Source organism: Colobus angolensis, unplaced genomic scaffold (genome assembly GCF_000951035.1).
Source record: "Colobus angolensis palliatus isolate OR3802 unplaced genomic scaffold, Cang.pa_1.0 Scaffold92, whole genome shotgun sequence".
Classification (NCBI taxonomy): Eukaryota; Metazoa; Chordata; class Mammalia; order Primates; family Cercopithecidae; genus Colobus; species Colobus angolensis.
The window spans coordinates 1,809,549-1,829,694 of NW_012123154.1; the positions used below are offsets into that span (position 1 = coordinate 1,809,549).

At 39.7% G+C, this 20,146-nt stretch overlaps 1 protein-coding gene across 1 annotated transcript in view; it reads right to left on the reverse strand.

Annotated features, from left to right (window-relative positions):
- The window catches only part of DNAH3 (dynein, axonemal, heavy chain 3), a 235,401-nt gene that overhangs the window by 75,200 nt on the left and 140,055 nt on the right, over positions 1-20,146 (reverse strand). The window contains 2 exon segments of the mRNA XM_011931963.1: positions 16,942-17,187; positions 19,347-19,476. Coding sequence (XP_011787353.1) covers positions 16,942-17,187; positions 19,347-19,476 — 376 coding nt within the window.

The window sequence follows — 20,146 nt, forward strand, 5'->3', positions numbered from 1 at the left end:
GTGTAACTACCAGTACTGGCATAGTTGTGTTGAAACTTACACATTGCTGGAAAGTGTATAAACTGAAACAACACTTTTTAAAGAGTAGTGACTTTATTATTTGTGTAAAAATGATAGGTGCTAATTATGCATATTATTAAATTAGTTTTCATAATGTAAACAGCAAGTATTAAAACAGAACAAGGCCAGGCACAGTGGCTCACGCCTGTAATCCCAGCACTTTGGGAGGCTGAGGTGGGTGGATCGCCTGAAGTCAGGGGTTCAAGACCAGCCTGGCCAACATGGTGAAACCCCATCTCTACTAAAAATGCAAAAAAATTTGCTGGGCATGGTGGCATGTGCCTGTAGTCCCAGGTACTTGGGAGGCTGAGGCAGGAGGATCATTCAAACCCAGGAGGCAGAGGTTGCAGTGAGCCGAGATTGTGTCACTGCACTCCAGCCTGGGCTATAGAGCAAGACTCTGTCTCAAAAATAAATATATATATAATTTAAAAACAGAACAGAAAAAGAAGACAATAAATTAGTCAAAATCCCATATCCAGAGATAATTTTTGATGGCAATCCTTCTAGCCCTCTTTCTAGACACACAAACAAACTGAAGATGGAAGGACAGATAGATGAAAGAAAGGATTTTATAAGAAGGGGACTCATTGGACTTAAAGTTAATTTTACTTAAATCTAGCAAAAGAAAAGGAGACTGAAGTGTAACTGAAGGACCTGCTGACTTTCAGATACAGTTTTTTTCACTACAAGAGACACTGGGTCCTAAAAGGTATTTCACAATTTTAAGTCATAAGGGATTAAAGTCATTATGCTTTAAAAATCATTTAATGTCATTTTGTTATTGTATTTTAACTTTTTATTGTGAAAAAATAAAAAAGAAAGGAGAATAGTATAATAAACCATCATGTATGTATTATCCAGCCTCAACATGATCATTTTGCCGTTCTTGTCTCATCCATTTCACTACCTCCAACCAGTATCATACTCATTTTCGTTTATTCTCTCTTCCTTCCTTCTTTCTTTTCTCTCTCTTTTTTTTTTTTTTTTGAGATGGAGTCTCACTCTGTTGCCAGGCTAGAGTGCAGTGACGTGATCTTGGCTCACTGCAACCTCCGCCTCCCGAGTTCAAGCAATTCTCCTGCCTCAACTTCCCCAGTAGCTGGGATTACAGGTACTCGCCATCACGCCCTGCTAATTTTTGCATTATTAGTAGGCACAGGGTTTTGACATGTTGGCCAGGCTGGTCTCAAACTCCTGACCTCAGGTGACCCACCCGACTCGGCCTCCCAAAGTGCTAGGATTACAGGTGTGAGCCACCATACCCAGCCCTTCCCATCTCTTTCTTTCCTTCTCTCTTTCTCTCCCTCCATCCTTCCTTTCTCCTCTTCCCTCATCTCTCTCCCCTCCCCTTCCTTTCCCTTCTTCCTTCTTCGGAGTGTTTTAAGGCAAATCCTGATACCACACCATTTCAATTGTGAATATACACAATTCAAGTTTAGACCAGTTTCATTGATTCCTTTGTGAACTGTGAGGTGAATAACTCTTTCTTCCACCTCCCCTTCTCTGGTTCCTTTTGTTGTCATTGACACTATAACTGTCACTTTGTCAGGGTTCATATTCATTTATATTTTATTCTGCAACCATAATTTCCCCATTCCTTAGTCTTATGTTTGTATTTCAATAGATTCACTGCTCAAACTTTTAAGTAGATGCAATGCTCAGGACTTTTAACACAGACTACTTAAGAGCTCTTTGTTTTAATTCATCTCTTAGTTGACTAATTTTCTTCTTTCTCTCTTGCCTTTCTTTCTCTTTCTTTCTTTCTTCCTTCTCTTTCTTTCTTTCCTTTTTTTCTTTCTTTTCTTTGTTTCTTCTTTCTTTTTTCTTTCTTTCTCTCTCCTTCTTTCTCCTTCTGTATTTCCTTCCTTCCCTCCTTCCTTCTTTCCTTCCTTCCCCTCCCTCCCCTCCCTCCTTCCCTCCCTCCCTTCCTTCTTTTCTTCCTTCCTTCCTTCTTTCCTCTCTTTTTCTTTCATTCTTTCTCTCTTTTTCTCTTTCTTTTTTGAAACAGGGTCTCACTCATTGCCCAGGTCAGAGTGGTGCAGTGGTGCAATCACAGTTCACTACAGCCTCAACCTCCCGGGCTCAAGCAATCTTCTCACAGCCTCCTGAGTAGGTGGGACCACGGGCACATGCCACCACACCCAGCAAATTATTTTATTTTTTGTAGAGATAGGGTCTTGCTATGTTGCCCAAGCTGGTATCAAACTCCTGAGCTCAAGCAATCTGCCTGCCTTGGCCCCCTAAAGTGCTGGTATTACAGGCATAAGCCACCATGCCCAGCCTAATTTTCTTTTTTTTTTTTTCCGAGAAGGTGCTTATAGGTGCTCAACTCTCTCAGCTTGTATGTGTTTGAGAATGACCACCTGCTGCTTTTGTATTTTTAACAGTGACTTAGCTGAGAGTAATATGTCATATTTTCTTGCCTTCAAAGGCATGCAGATATTGCTCTATTCTGTTTGTGTGTGTGTGTGTGTGTGTGTGTGTGTGTGTGTGTGTGTGTGTTTTAAATTGCTGTGCAGAAACTGAGGCCCATCAGATATTTACCCTGGAAGTCCAATAACTTAATTATGTTATATTTTCTGGTCAATTATTATGTATCAGTTTTTCTTGGAGCATAGCATACTCTTACAATTGGTAGAAACAACTGTTCATTTTAGGAGAAGTTTCTGCATCTGTATCTTTGTATATATTATTTATGCTATTGATTGGAGTTCTTGAGGAACTAGCATTGTTTGGTCTCCATATCAATTGTATTGTCTCTAATTGCATCAATGTTTTTCTCTTCTGTTGTAAGTGTAATTATCTCAAACCTTATTTCTAAGCCATATATTTGATGTCTAGCCTTGTATACTTTAGTCCTTGCTGGTTCTAATTCACTTATTAGATCATTAATGGCATTATTTTATTCCCAATCTGTTTCTCTGACTCTTCAGTTCCTCTATTTCTCTAATTTAGTAGTTGTATCACTTCATCTACAAACTTTCTACAGCTTTATTGAAATGTAATTTTACATATCATATAATCCAACTAGTTCAAGTGTACAATTCAATTATACTTTTAGCGTACCAAAACCACACATATATGTAAATATATTAATATTCACAGAGTTGTGAAACCATTACCACAATCAATTTTAGAACTTTTCATTACATTGGATAGAAACCCCACACCTCTTAGCTGTCACCTGCCAAATCCCTCCCCCACTCACTTCATACCCTGTCAACCACTAATCTACTTTCTGTCTCTATAAATTTACCTATTCTGCCTATATAAAGGGAATCATATAATATGTGTTCTTTTGCAACTGGCTTCTTTCACTTAAAAAAGTGTGTGAGTGTGTGCGTGCGTGTATTTGAGACTGGGCCTAGCTGTCACTCAGGCTGGAGGGTCTGTGGCACCATCTTGCTCACTGCAACCTCAACCTCCTAGATTCAAGTGATCTTCCTGCCCCAGCCTCTCAAGTAGCTGGGACGACAGGCATGCACCACCATGTCTGGCTAATTTTTGTATTTTTTTGTAGAGATGGGGTTTTTGCTATGTTGCCCAGGCTGGTCTTGAACTTAGCTCAAGTGATCTGCCCACAATTGTATTGTTTAACTTCTGAGTTAAATTAAATTGGATTGTGTTTAACTTTGGAGGAATGGTCACAGGCTCTTTTTCAAAGCTACTGCACCATTTTACATTCCCATTATGGTAGATGAGAGTTCTGATTTTCCTGCATCTTCACCAATACTTGTTGTTTTTCATCTTTTTAATTATACCCATCCTAGTTGTTGTAAAGTAGTATCTCATTGTGGTTTTAATTTGCATTTCCCTGATGGCTAATAACATTGAGCATCTTGTCATGGGCTTATTGGCCCTTTGTATATCTTTTTTTTTTTTTTTTTGAGACAGGGTCTCACTCTGTCACTCAGGCTGGAGTGCAGTGGTACAATCTTGGCCACTGCAACCCCTGCCTTCTGGGCTCAGGTGATCCTCCTGCCTCAGTCTCCCAAGTAGCTGGGACTACAGGCAGGCACACACCATCATGCTTAGCTAATTTTTGTATTTTTTGTAGAGATGGGGTTTAGTCATGTTGCCCAGGCTGGTCTCAAACTCCCGGGCTCAAGTGATTTCCCCACCTCAACTTCCCAAAGGCATGAGCCCCAACATGCCTGGCCTGTATGTCTTCTGTAAATAACTGTCTATTCAGATATTTTGCTCATTTTTAATTGGGTTATTTGTCTTTTTATTATTGAATTATGATAACTCTTTATATATTCTAAATTTGAATCCTTTATAAGATATATAATTTGTAAGAAATTTCACCCATTCTGTGGGATTTTTCATTTGATGTTGTCCTTTGAAGCACAAAAGTTTTTAATTTTAATGATGCTCAGTTTATCTATTTTTGCTTTTGTCACTTGTGCTTTTGTTGTCTTAAGACATCATTGCCTACTCCAAAATCATAAAAATGTGCATCTATGTTTTCTTCTAAGAGTTTTATAGTTTTAGCTTTTACATTTAAGTCTTTGATCTATTTTGAGTTAATTTTTCACTATAGTGTGAGGCAGAACTACAAATTCACTCTTTTACATGTATAATTCAGTTGTTCCAGTACAATTTGTTGAAAAGATCATTCTTTTCCTATTTAATCATCTTGGCACCATTGTCAAAAATCAAGTCACCATAAATGCAAGAGTTTTCCTTCTGGACTCTCAATTATATTCAATTAATCTATATTTCTGTTCTTTTGCCAGTATAACATACTATTCATTTATGAACTTTAAAAAGTTAAACTTCTATTATTACAAAATTCTTTCAACAGAAATATTTTCTGGCTCTTGGTTCATGTTTTCTGTTAAACATTCTCTCTCTCTCTCTCTCTGATGTGTGCATGATTGCCTTACCATTCTGCTCTGATATAATTGGGTAAATTCTTCTTGACATTTTTCCCAACATTATCTGGGGACAGTTTATCTTATCTACAGTGTTGGCCACTATTCAAGGAATGGTGTGTGGCTTTCTTTCCTATAGCCTTAATCTATAGGGTTGGGTAAAGGGAAAGGCTCAGTTACCCTTGCTGGAAAATCTGAGCACTGTACCCTCTCTCTGAAATCTGTCTACATTTCCTGAACCATGGATCTATCTCACTCCTATCCTAGCTAGTGATTTGCCCCACTCCTATAGGATTCGGCTCATGTCCCCACGCAGCACCGGGTTCTGGAAGATGCAAAACCTGGTGGTTTTTCCCATCCCTATTAAGGTCCTCCATCACACAGGGACTTTCATGATGGAGAGTTTCTCTTAGACCTTTTGTGCAGCTGCCCAGCCATCATCATAGTCCTCTTTCCTCTCCATTGGTGATTTCCAACGAGAACTCTTAGAATGTTGTCAACTGACCTGCTTCCCTCTCCCTGTCACTCTTAGCAAGATAGCAGGGTGGCAGGTTCTGGGTTGGGAGATACGCCAGACCAGAATCTTGTTTTCTCTCCTTATTCACCACTTCACAATGTTTGTAGAATTAAGTTGTAATTCATTCTTTGGTTATTGCTGAGGACTTTTTAGGATTAAAAAATGTTTGTTGTTGCTGATTTCGTTAGGTATTTTAAAAGTGAGCTTCTGTTGTTCTATGTCACTCTGCAGCCTTACCTAGAAGTCAATCTGGTGCAACACTTTTAGAAAGCAATCTGGCACAATGCTTACAGAGTTACAAGAATGTTCTCTAAGTCAGAAATCCCATTTCTGGGAATTTATCATAAGGAAATAATTCACAATGAAAATAATCTGTATACATGAGTATGCAACACCATCTGTGATAGCAAAGAAATAACTTACATATCCTACATTAGGAGACAAGTAAAATTAGCTCTTATAAGATGGATGGAATATTCTTCGGTCATTAAAATTATAGTTGCAAAAGCTAAGTATTAGCATAGAAAGTGCTTTTAAGAAACAATGCTAGATAAAAATAGACTATAGAGTGAAATATATACCATTATGGTAACTCTGTAAAGATATCAAATCAGGTAGACAAGCAAGGAAACAGATTTTTTGAAAACTGAAATGACTGCGATAAGGTGATATGAACAGAGATACTTATTGATAATTTTTATTTAATAGAATAGAATTGCTTTTACAATAAAAAGGAGACACTAAAAGACTGAATAAGTAAAATATTTTTCCCTCTTCCTTTGCTGATGTTGAGCTAGAGCTAATTTGTGGCTTGATTTGGGAACATTTAGGCTAACGAGAAAAGATTTGGCCAGGCATGGTGGCTTATGCCTATAATTCCAGCACTTTGGGAGGCCGAGGTGGATGAGTCACTTGAGTCTGGGAGCTGGAGAACAGGCTTAATAACACGGCAAAATCCTGTCTCTACAAAAAATACAAAAATTAGCCAGGCATTGTGGCATGTGCCTATAGTCCCGGCTACTTGGGAGGCTGAGGTGGGATCACCTGGGCCTGGGGCACCAAGACTGCAGTGAGCCATGATGAGCCATGACCACGCCACTACACTACAGCCTGGACAACAGAATGAGGCTCTGTCTCAAAAGAAAAGAAAGAAAAGAAAAAAAAGAAAAGAAAAGAGAGGAGAGGAGAGGAGAGGAGAGAAGAGAAGAGAAGAGGAGAGGAGAGGAGAGGAGAGGAGAGGAGAGGAGAGAAGAGAAGAGAAGAGAGAGAAGAGAAGAGAGAAGAGAAGAGAAGAGAGAGAAGAGACAGGGAAGAGAAGAGAGAGAAAAGAAGAGAAGAGAAGAAGAGAAGAGAAGAGGAAGAGAAGAGAGAGAAGAGACAGGGAAGAGAAGAGAGAGAAAAGAAGAGAAGAGAAGAAGAGAAGAGAAGAGGAAGAGAAGAGAGAGAAGAGATGGGGAAGAGAAGAGAGAGAAAAGAAGAGAAGAGGAAGAGAAGAGAGAGAAGAGATGGGGAAGAAAAGAGAGAAAAGAAGAGAAGAGAAGAGAGAGAAGAGATGGGGAAGAGAAGAGGGAGAAGAGAAGAGAAAGAAGAGAAGAGAAGAGGAGAAGTGAAGAGAAGAGAAGAGAAAAGATTTCACTAATAAAAGTAGATTTACCAGCTGTGTGACCTTGACTAAGTTTACCATTTGCACATCTGTAAAATGGGCCTGATTTTATGTCAAGCTCGGAAAAGCACTAGGGAGAGTGAGTGAGATATGCGTGTCAAACATCTAGCATAGCTCTGGGCACACAGAAGGCACTTGGTAATATTTAGCTCTAGCTCTCCTTGGTTTTCATCAGAGTAATGGCTCTTGTTCTCTTTGTGTTGTGATTATAACTTAAACTCTGATCTGGGTGCAAGAGGAGAAAGAGGAGAATAGCAGAAATTCAGGAATGGATTGGTAATGAATTGGTAAATGATTTCTATCCCCCCACCCCAGCTCTGCTTTCCTCTCCTGCACTTGGAAAAATAAGGTAAACTTTTCAACTGGGCAGTGAGTGACTTTTCAAAGGTCACACAATGAATGAGTGAATAAAGAGAAATTCAGCACTTTCTGGACAAACGGTTCCCTGGGTTGACAAACAAAGATCCATGTCAGACAATATGAGCCCAACATTGACAGAATCCCCACAAGGGCCTGCTTGCTTTTGTTAGTGTATGCTTCCCAGTGTAGTTCCTCCAGCACTTATTTGAGAGATCCATTTATGCCATGCTGTGTATATCATGAAAATCCTAGAAAACAATGTCCCCTGAAGCCAGAGAAGGCCTTCCTGGAGCACTCAGCATTCGAATTTTAATCGTGGGCCCTCATGTATAGGCTAGAAAGGCATTTTAAGCTTTTGAATATGGTTATAAGAAAGGACAGGGTCTTGCTATGTTGCTCAGGCTAGTCTCAAACTCCCAGGCTCAAGTGATCCTTCCAACTCAGCCTCCTGTGTAGTTGGGATTACAGGCATGAACCACCACCCCTGGCAAAAACCTGTTTTTTCAAAAAAACAATAAACTGCTGCAAAAGAAGATATACAGAAAGGAAGTCAGTTTGCAGGACATGATGAAAATTATGTTTGTTTTATGCTGCATCTGCTGGGTAGGGCATAGAGGTAGGAGATGAGGCCATGGTTGTGGACAGGAGATATTATAAGGGAAAATTAGAAACTGAGTGGGAGCTGTGCACATCACATCATTGGCTCTCTAGCTGCAGAAGGAAAGGAAAGAGTCATCACAAAATGATCTGAAAGTGAGGTCAAGGGCAATTCATCTACCACCTCTGCAGACACAGCATAAACAGACTGATCTTGAAGGATAAGGAAGGCAGAAAACAACATGTGGAGCCTGTGGAAAAAAAAATTGTAAAATGTAAAAAAAAAAGTGCAAAGGAACGTCATATGGAGATTAACCTGAAGAATTTATCTCTGAACTCTTTTTTTTTTTTTCTGGGACAGGATCTCACCGTATCACCCAGGCTGGAGTGCAGTGGTCATGCATGGCTGTAGGTACATCACAGCTCACTGCAGCCTCAAACTCCTGGGCTCAGGTGATCCTCCTGCCTCAGCCTCCCAAGTAGCTGAGAATAAGGTATGTGTGCCATCATACCTGGCTAATTTGTTTTGTATTTTTTGTAGAGACAGGGTTTTACAACATTGCCCAGGATGGTCTCAAACTCCTGGGCTCAAACAATCCACCTGCCTCAGCTTCCCAAAGTACTGGGATTACAGGGGTGAGCCACTGTGCCAGGCTGAAACTTGTTTTTTACAGGACTTGAAGCCAAATTTCAAGAAAACTCTTTGGTATCTTCCATAAGGTGCAGAAAGACCTAACTTTAAGTGAAGCAGGAACCGAAAGCAACAAAGGAGAAACAAGCTAAGATGAAAAGGCAAGATGAGATAAAAAGTGAGATGGACGCCCTAAGAGATGATGATGATAACAGCAACAAAATTGCTCACGTCTATTTAACATTTCCTACATATCGTGTTTTATTCAAAGTATTTTAACATGTATTAACTCATTTAATCCTTACTATTATTATTGCCCCCGTTTTATAATTGAAGGAACTAAGGAGGATAAATAAGTTGCTCAAAGTCACCCCAGCAGTAAGTGTTGGAGTCAGGGTCTGAACTCTGACAATTTCACTCCATGGCCTGTACTTTCCCATCCTTGCACTAACAAAGCCTGGCACAGGAACAAAAGATACAAAGGCAGAATTAAAATCATTCAAGGCTGTAAAAAGAATAATTGAAGTTGTGGGTGGCTGATATCAAAACGAAAAGTGCACCTCGGAAGACCAAAACCCCAAGACAAGAAAAAAGGAGATGATGGTTATGGGAGCCAGAGAATAAAATTTTTCCTTGCTGATGGAAAGGATGCATCACATTCCAGGCAAAATAAACAAAAGGGGACACAGTCTGTTAAAAACAAAACAGAAACAAAACCTACCAAAACATTAAATAAAGAACATATGAAAAACAAACTACCACTTTATATATAATTCAACCTCACTTCTAATTTAAAAAAGAAGAAATTTAAATTAGATACCATTTTCACTTTTCAAATGTAAACAGAATGCCAAAATACATGAGGCAAAACTGATAGAACTTCAAGGAGAAACAGACAAATCCAATATCATAGCTGGATACTTCAACCACCCCTGTCAGTCAGTAATTGGCAGATAACAGTTAGAAAATAAGTAGGAATATAGTGAAACCGAAGAGCACCCCCATCAATGAACAAGATCGAATTGACATTTATTACTGTATCCAACGACAGAAGACTACATATTTTCTTAAGCTCACATGAAACATTCACCAAGATAGAACACATCCTGGACAATAAAACACTGTTTAATTTTTTTAGGCAGGGTTTCCACTCTCTTATCCTGTCACCCAGGCTGGAGGGCAGTGGGATGATCATAGCTCACTGTAGCCTCCAACTCCTAGGCTCAGGCAATCATCCCGCCTCAGCCTCCTGAGTAGCTGGGATGACAGGTGTTCGCTACCACACCCAGCTAATTTTCATTGTTTGTTCTTGTAAAGACAGGATTTTGACATGTTGCCCAGGCTGGTCTCAAACTCCTGTGCTTAAGTGATCCTCCATCTTGGCCTCCTAAAGTGCTGGGATTACAGGTGTGAGCCACCGTGCACAGCCAAAAAGATCTAAAATCAATAATCTAAGCATTCATCTTAGGAAACTAGAGAGAGTAAATTAAATAAAAGGAAGCAGAACAGAAGAAATAAAAATAATTGCAGAAATCATGAAACTGACAATAGGAAATTAATAGATAAAATTAACAAAAGCTGCATCTTTGAAGAATTAATAAAATTGACAGGCTGGGCACAGTGGGTCACGCCTGTAATCCCAGAACTTTAGGAAGCTAAGACGGGTAGATCACTTGAGTCCAGGAGTTTGAGACCAGCCTGGGCAGATCCTATCTGTTAAAAAAAAAATAAAAATTTGATAAACCTTTAGACAGGTTAACCAAGAAAAAAAGAGAAGACAGCACTAATATCAAGAATGAGGCTGGGCATGGTGGCTCACGCCTGTAATCCCAGCACTTTGGGAGGCCAAGGCGGGTGGATCACCTGAGGTCAGGAGTTTGAGACTAGCCTGACCAACATGGAGAAACCCCATCTCTACTAAAAATACAAAATTAGCCAGGAGTGGTGGCACATGACTTGGAGGCTGAGGCAGGAGAATCAGTTGAATCTGGGAGGATGAGGTTACGGTGAGCCAAGATCATGCCATTGCACTCCCGCCTGGGCAACAAGAGCAAAACTCCATCACAAAAAAAAAAAAAAGAGAGAGAAAGAGAAATAAAGGCCATCAGTACTGATTCTATGGACATTAAGAAGATAATAAAGGAATATTATGAACAACTTTACACCAACAAATTTGATAAATAAAATAAACTAATTCCTTGAAAGACATGATTTACATGATTCACATAAGGAGAAGTAGATAATTTGAATAGGCTGTTATACCTTAAAGAAATTTAATCAACAATTAACAACCTTCCAAGAGAAAAAGTGCCAGGCCAAGATGGGTTCACTGGTGAATTCTATCAAACATTTAATGAAGAAATGATACAAATTCTCTACAATCTCTTACAGAAAATAGAAGCAGAGGACACACTTTATAACTCATGCTATGAGGCCAGCATTACGCTAATACTAAAGCCAGATAAAGACATTATAAGAGAGGGAAATTACAGACAAGTATCTCTCATTAACATAGATGCAAAAATCTTCAACAAAATATTAGCAAATCAAATCCAACAACATATGAAAAGTATTACACACCATAATCAAGTGGTATTTATTCCACTTGATTATTCCAGGTATATAAGGCTGGCTCAACATTTGAAAATCAAGTAATGTAATTCATTGCATTAACAGGCTAAAGAAGAAAAGTCATATCATCACATTAATAGATTCAGAAAAAGCATTTGACAACATCCAACATCAACTCATGACAAAGACTCTCAGTAAACTAGGAACAGAGAGAACTCCTCAACTTGATAAAGAATATCAACAAAAAACCTTCAGCCAAACATCACACTTAATGGCCAAGAACTAGAAGCTTTCCTCCTAAGACTGGGAACAAGATAAGGAAGCCCTTTTTCATTAATTCTGTTCAGTATCATACTGGAAGTCCTAGCTAATGGAATAAGACAAGAAAAGGAAATAAAATATTGGGAGGGAAGAAATAAAACTGTCTGTCAATGGCATAATTATATTAAAAAAACCCCAAAGAATCCACAAAAAAACTTTTGGAACTTACAAGTGATTGTAGCAAGATGGCTGGATATGAGATTAATATACAAAAGTCAATTGCTTTTCTATATACAGGCAATGAACAAGTGGAATTTGAAATGAAAACACAATACCATTTATGTTAACTCCAAAAAAGAAGGAACTACTTAGGTATAAATTTAACAAAAAATATACAAGATCTATATGAGGAAAACTATAAAACTCTAGCCAAAGAAATAAAAAACAGTCTAAATAAATAGATAATCCATGTTTATGAATAGAAAGACCCCAAATTATTAAGAAATCTGTTCTTCTTGACTTGGTCTAGGTAAACACAGGCTTAACATTATCCAGCAATAGCATGTCTATGTGTTTACTAAATAAATTAATGGGAAAGTTATGTTCACAAAAGGCCTTTACATAAATGTTTATAACTGCTTTATTTATAAGTACCAAAAATTGTAATAAACCAAAATGTCCTTTAATGGGTGGATGGATAAACGTATGTACAATGCAATATTATTAAGTGATAAAGAAGCAATCTAACAAAGAACAAAAATCCATGTAGGAATCTCAACTGCATATTGCTAAGTGAAATAAGGCAGTCTAAAAATTTCACATACTGTATGATTCCAAGAATATCATGTCTTGGAAAAGTCAAAACTATAGAGACAGTAAAAAGATCAGTGGTTGCCTGGGGATCAGGGAAGGAAGGGAGGATGAAGAGGTGGAGCACAGGATTTTTTGGGTTGTGTGAAACTATCCTGCATGATTCTGTAATGGTGAATACGTGACATTTACATCTTTGTCAAAATCCACAGGACATACAACACAAGAGTGAACCTTAATGTAGACTATGAACTTTGTTCATAATAATTCAGCAATATTGGTTCATCAATTGTAACTATAATACCACAGTACTGCAAGATGTTAATGAGAGAACAGTGTTTGCGTGGGTAAGGAGAAGTGGCATATGGAAACTCTGTATTTTCTGCAACATTTTTCTATAAATTTAAGACTAAAGTCTATTAAAACTTTTTTTAAAGGAGAAGAAAGTTAAAATGCGATATGATTTTCATATTTCAAATTGCTTGAGGTTTTTTTTGTTTTGTTTTGTTTTTTGAGATGGAGTCTTGCTCTCTCGCCCAGGCTGGATTGCAGTGGTGTGATATCTCAGCTCACTGCAACCTCTGCCTCCCAGGTTCAAGCAAATCTCCTGCCTCAGCCTCCTGAGTAGCTGGGACTACAGGCGCCCACGACCAAGTCCAGCTAATTTTTGTATTTTTAGTAGAGATGGTGTTTCACCATGTTGGCCATGCATGTCTCAAATTCCTGGCCTCAAGTGATCCGCCTGCCTCAGCCTCCCAAAGTGCTGAGATTACAGGTGTGAGTCACTGTGCCTGGCTAAGATATGATTTTCATATTTCAAATTGCTTGAGATTTTGAAAAGACAATACTCAGTGAGGCATAAGGGAAGTTTAGCAACCAAAAGCTTTAAAATGTTACCGACCTCTTGACTCAGCAATTCTATTTTAGGAAATCATCATAAGGAAATAACAATGAATTAAGCAAATATGTAGCCACTAGAATGTTGTTAATGACAGAAAAAACTAGGAGATAAAAGTACAGAATGATCTTATATTTTAAAAACAAACCTGGAGATACATACATGCATAAGAAAATGTCTAATTGTTGTCAAATGTTAATCGTGGTTGTCTTTTTATCACATATTTTTATTGTACATTTTTTTCTGAAAAAATAAGAATGAACTTCATACCCACCACCATGGCTATTATCAGTAAAACATACAGAGAAAATACAACTACTGGTGAGGATGTGGAGGAATCAGAACTTCCGTGTATCGCTGGTGGGCATGTACAATATTGTGGCCTCTATGGAAAACATTACAGCAGTTCCTCAAAAAATTAAACATGGCATTAACATATGATCCAGATTTTCACTTCTTAGTATAAACACCAAAGATAGCAGAGACTCAAAAGACAGTATTCGTACACCCATGTTCATAACAGTTTTACTTGCCATAGCCAAAAGATGGAAGCAACTCAAGGGTCCACTGATAGATGAATGGATGAACAAAACGTGGTGTGTACATGAAACGGAATATATTCAGCCTTAAAAAGAAAGGAAATTCTGACACATGCTACAACATGGATGAACGCCGAAGACATTATGCTAAGTAAAATAAGCTAGTCACAAGACGACAAATACCGTACGATTCCTCTTACATGCAGTACCCAGGAGAGAAAGTAGAATGATTATTTCCCGGGTAGGGGTGGAGAAGGGGCATTGGGGCAGGTACTGTTTAATGAGAACAGTTATGGTTAGGGAAGGTGAAAAACGTCTTGGAGATGGAGGGAGGTGATGGTTGCCCAACAATGTGAATGTATTTAATGCCACTGATTTGAACAATTAAAAATGGTCAAAATGGTAAATTTGGTGTATGTGTATTTTACTATGACAATAAAATAAGCAAAAATCATCCAAACCAAAAACTCAATGAATGCACGACAATCTGACTAATGGATTGGTACAGAGACAGAGGCTCCATGGGGTCCATCTTGCGAAAGGAGCATGTCTTGGGCCCCCAAAATCATTAAGCTACAAGGAAAAGTCAAGCAGGGAATCGCTTAGGGCAAACCTGTCTCCCATTCTATTCAAAGCCACCCTTCCGCTCACTGAGATAAAAGCTTATCTGATTGCCTCTTTTGGAGAGGCTAATCAGAAACTCAAAAGACTACAACCATTTCTTTCTTATCTACCTATGTCTTGGAAGTCTCCACCCGCTTCAAGTTGTCCCGCCTTTCCAATGGCACCAATGTTCACCTTACATACGTTGACTGATGTCTCATGTCTCCCTAAAATGTATAAAACTGTGCTCTGACCACCTTGGGCGCATGTTGTCAGGGCCTCCTGAGCTGTGTCAAAGGCGTGCATCCTTAACCTTGGCAAAATAAACTTTCTGAATTAACTGAGACCTGTCTCAGAATTTTGGGGTTCACAATCTGACAGATGGCCACGTCACATGAAGCGTGCAAGCTGTGCAGAGAAAGAGTATGTGGCAGGCGGTAATAGTATCTACTTGCTCATTCATTATTTCATTATTATGAAAAAAATTCAAACATACAGAAACATGGAAGACACTGTACAGTGAACATTTGTATACTCACCTTCTAGATTTTACCATTAGCTTTTAATTTGTTTTAGTACATACCGGGTCATCCCTCTATCCTTCCTTTAATCTATCTTTTTTACAAAAAAAAATACAAAATTAATTGTTAAGCATCTACACACTTTCTCATAAATACTTCGGCATGCTTATCACTACCTAGTGTTCAGTATTTATTTATATATTTTTTCCTTTGACATAAATCTTACAACGAAATGCACACATCCTAAGCCCACATTTACTAAGTTTTGGCAAATACACATATTTGTGTAATCCAGGTCACTCTTTTTTTTTTTTTTTTGAGACAGAGTCTCGCTCTGTGGCCCAGGCTGGAGTGCAGTGGCCGGATCTCAGCTCACTGCAAGCTCCGCCTCCCGGGTTCACGCCATTCTCCTGCCTCAGCTTCCCGAGTAGCTGGGAATACAGGTGCCTGACACCTCGCCCAGCTAGTTTTTTGTATTTTTTAGTGGAGACGGGGTTTCACCGTGTTAGCCAGGATGGTCTCGATCTCCTGACCTCGTGATCCGCCCGTCTCGGCCTCCCAAAGTGCTGGGATTACAGGCTTGAGCCACCGCGCCCGGCCTGGGTCACTCTTAAGATATGCAACATTACTGTCTCCCCTGGAAGTTCTCTCGTGGCCTTGATACACGTTTTTTTTTTACAATTGCAAAAAGTAAAGCTATTTGGGAAGTATTTATAGTATGATCTTTTTGTTCTAGGAATACAGAAAAAACTGAAAGAAAACATAGTGATATTTCTGGAGCGTGGGATTACCATTGATCTTAATTTTGCTCTATTCCTTTCTCTGTATTTTCCAAATTTTATATAATGTCTTACTTAGGTGGTAGAAAAACAAAACAAAAGCTACTTAGAAGAAGCATCTTCCTTATAAGAAATGATGCCACACACATAAGAATATTTATAGTCACTAAATGATCAGTTTGAAGATAGTGTATGTAGCAAAATTGGAAACATTTCAATATGATATTAAAATATAACTGCAGGCTGGGTGCAGTGGCTCATGCCTGATATCCCAGCACTTTGGGAGGCCGAGGCAGGTGGATCACTTAAGGTCAAGAGTTTGAGACCAGCCTGGCCAATGTGGCGAAAGCCCATCTCTACTAAAAATACAAAAATTAGCCCGGCATGGTGGTGCACGCCTGTAATCCCAGCTACTTGGGAGGCTGAGAGAGGAGAATCTCTTGAACCTGGGAGGCGGAGGTTGCAGCGAGCCAAGATCGTACCACCACACTCCAGCAGGGGCAAGAGAGCGAGACTCCATCTCAAAAACAAACAAACCAAAAACTATAATGACAAAATTAAAAGAAATATTAATACCATAAGTACCCTATATGAAGGCATGTCAACACACAACAGAAATAGAAAGGAATAAGAAAAACACAAGGGTCTATATTTCTCATTTTGTTTTGGTGATGGAATTATAGGTAATTTTTGCAAAAATAAAACAGTCATATCATCTTTTTCTAAATTAAAAAAGTGGTTAAGTATCCCATAAAACCCTGACTTTAGGACCACTCATGGGCCAACCCTTTTTTTTTTTTTTTTTTGAGACAGTCCAGTTGTGTTGCTCAGGCTGGAATGTAGTGGCATGATCTCAGCTCACTGCAACCTTTACCTCTCTGACTCAAGCAATCCTCCTGCCTCAGCCTCCTGAATAGCTGGGATTACAGGCGCATGCCACCATGCCTGACTAATTTTGTTTGTATTTTCAATAGAGACAGGGTTTCACGATGTTGGCCAGGCTGGCCTTGAACTGCTGACCTCAAGTGATCTGCCTACCTCGGCCTCCCAAAGTGCTGGGATTGCCAGTGTGAGCCACCATGCCCAGCCAATGATGATATTTTAATTGTCATTCCTTATACATTTATTAGCCACTATGCCTGGCCTTCCTTGGCTTTTGTAAAGGGCTCACCTGTCTGCACATTCTGGTTGCGTTTAGAACACGTAATTCAAACTATTATACTAGAATATAACAAACGGGTTCTAAATTACCTCTTTCTGGAAAGGTATTGTTTTTGGTGAGTTTGACGCTTTTGGGCCTTGGGTGGTTATCATCCATGCCCATGATCAGGTTGCGGAAAAACACATCAAATTTCTTTCTGCTGTCTGCATTGATGGTGCCAGCCACGGTCCACACCAAGGAAAAGAGAAACAGTCCTTGGAGCCAGAGAAAGATTTGTTGACTTGACAGGCCTTCACCTAATTCCATTTCCTCCTCTTCTACTGCCCTGATTTCATCTATAAGTGAGAAAAGTGAATCTCAGGACAGAGTGCAGAATGCCACAGATATAAGGGCTGTGAACTGGTTGGCTTTGCCTTTGAAGGGTCTGGGCCAGAGGAGCGACTGATATTGGCAGAGTGCCTATCACCTACCAGATCATTTATCACATGCATTTTTTTTTTTTGAAACAGGGTCTCACTCTGTCTCCCAGGTTGGAGTGCAGCGGTGCAGTCACAGCTCACTGTAGTCTCGACCTCCCGGGCTCAAGTGACCCTCCCTCCTCAGCCTCCTGAGTAGCTGGGACCACAGGCACTAGCCACCACATCTGGCTAATTTTTGTATTTTTTTGTAGAGATGGGGTTTTGCCAGGTTGCCCAGGCTGGTCTCGAACTCCTGAGCTCAAGCAATCCACCCACCTCGGCCTCTCAAAATGCTGGGATTATAGGCGTGACCAATATTTTTATTTATTGTACAGACAGGGTCTCACTATATTGCTTAGGCTGGTCTCGAACTCCTGACCTCGTGATCTACCCACCTCAACTTCCCAAAGTGCTGGAATTACAAGTGTGAGCCACCGTGCCCAGCCTTTGTTGCAATATTTTTATTGCGGTAAAATACATGATGTATAATTTACCATCTAACCATCTTATTTATTTATTTATTTATTTATTTTTTATTTTTTATTTTTTTGAGGTGGAGTCTCGCTCTATCGCCCAGGCTGGAGTGCAGTGGCCGGATCTCAGCTCACTGCAAGCTCCGCCTCCCGGGTTTACGCCATTCTCCTGCCTCAGCCTCCCGAGTAGCTGGGACTACAGGCGCCTGCCACCTCACCCGGCTAGTTTTTTGTATTTTTTAGTAGGGACGGGGTTTCACGGTGTTAGCCAGGATGGTCTCGATCTCCTGACCTCGTGATCCACCCGTCTCGGCCTCCCAAAGTGCTAGGATTACAGGCTTGAGCCACCGCGCCCGGCCCCATCTAACCATTTTATAGTGTATAGTTCAGTGGTATTAAGTGCATTCATATTGCTGTGCAACCATCACCACCATCTATATCCAGAACTGGATATAGAAGCTCTTTGCCCATTAAACAATAACTTCCCCCTCCATCCTCCCTCATCCCCTTTGCAATCAGAACTCTCCTTTCTGTCTTTATAAATTTGGCTACTCTACATACATTATAGAGGTAGAATTGCACAGTCATTTTGTGACTTTCTTAGTATAATGGCTTTAGTGTTCATCCCAGCTATAGCATGCATCAGAATTTATTTCCTTTTTAAGGCTAAATAGTATTTCATTGCAAAATTACAACACATTTTGCTTATTTGTTCATCCATCAGTAGACACGTGGGTTGTTTTCACCATTTGACTACTGTGAACAAAAGTTCTATGAACATGGTTATACAAATATCTGATTGAGTCTCTGCTTTCAATTCTTTTGGGTTTATATCCAGAGGTGAAAGTGCTGGATCAGTAAGTCTACATTTACTTTTTTGTTTTTTTGGATATTAATCTCTTATCAGAGAGGAGGTAAGACGGGGGTCCTGCTATGTTCACCTCCCTCTAGGATATCCCTGTGAGGTAAAAAGGGCAGGAATTACTACTCTCATTATGTGAATGAGGAGCCTTAGACTGAGGAATGATGGGGTAATTTGCACTAGAATACCCCCAAAAATCAGTATCAGACAAAGACTAAACACATGGATTTTCCCTACCAAACTCTACTATCTGCACTCCAAAGGCTTGCTTGTTCTAGACCAAACAGCCAGTCTTGTTGTAATTCAGTGGGGGCCAAAGAGAGGTGGGAGCAGAAAAAATAGTCAAGGTAGGTCAGGCGCTGTGGCTCATGCCTGTAATCCCAGCACTTTGGGAGGCAGAGGCAGGTGGACCACTTGAGGTCATGAGTTCAAGACCAGCCTGGTCAACATAGGGAAACCTGTCTCTACTAAAAACACACAAAAAAATAGAGTGGTGTGTGCCTTAATCTCAGCTACTCAGAAGGCCAAGGCAGGAGAATCACTTGAACCTGGGAGGTGGAGGCTGCAGTGAGCCAAGATCATGCCACTGCACTCTAGCCTTGGTGATAGAGTTAGACTTCATTTCAAAAAAAAGAGAAAGAAAGAAATAGCCAAGGTAGACCCATCCCCCATGTGGCTAAAGAATCATGGCTAGCGCTTACCAAGTAGAGAGGAGTACAGTCTCATCATTGAGAAGGCAAGGTGGATGGGAGACGTTTGGACAACAAATTTACAATGAAGGCGACCAAATTCCAGGCAGGGCTGGACAAGCCACATGAACATGTCATTGACCTGAAAGTAGAAAGCTCCATGAGACTTGGAGACATGATCAACAAGTGAGTTGAAGACCAAGAGCTTGGCCTACCTCCTGAGGCTAGAGATGCTGGTTAGACTGCTGATTTTACATGTAGGTGCCTTGGGGGAAAACTTACAGGCAACAAAACTCCTATCTCAGTGTCCTCCTTCAGGGTCCTAAGACTATTGCCCACAGGCCATGTTAACTCAGTTTCCCATCCACATTCCACTGCCCAGAGCTGATACTCAGGGAGGCTTGGAAACACTCTGGGTCAGCTACAGGATGCATAAAATGTGTTTAGAACCCAACTACTGTATCTGCCTTTGTTTCTATAAAAAGTATTAGGAATTCTAAACAACTAATTTACAAATGACTGATAGACACTGGTGAGGTGGGACTCCTGTATAAATTAGTCAAAGAGAGTACACAGCTAATTTGGGGGGCTCATTTTCAGTAATTCACCACATGTATGGGTAGGTTTGTATATTCTTATTTGGGGTATCATGATTCTTGCCTCTAGTATCTGTTCTCCAGTCCATTTACTCTTTTAAAAAGTTATCCGGCTTGCTTTTCTTGTAATGCTTTTTTAAACCTTTAACCTTTGTTATACTTTTTAAAAAAAGATTTATTGATTTACTTACTTAATTTTTTTTTTTTTTTTTTTTT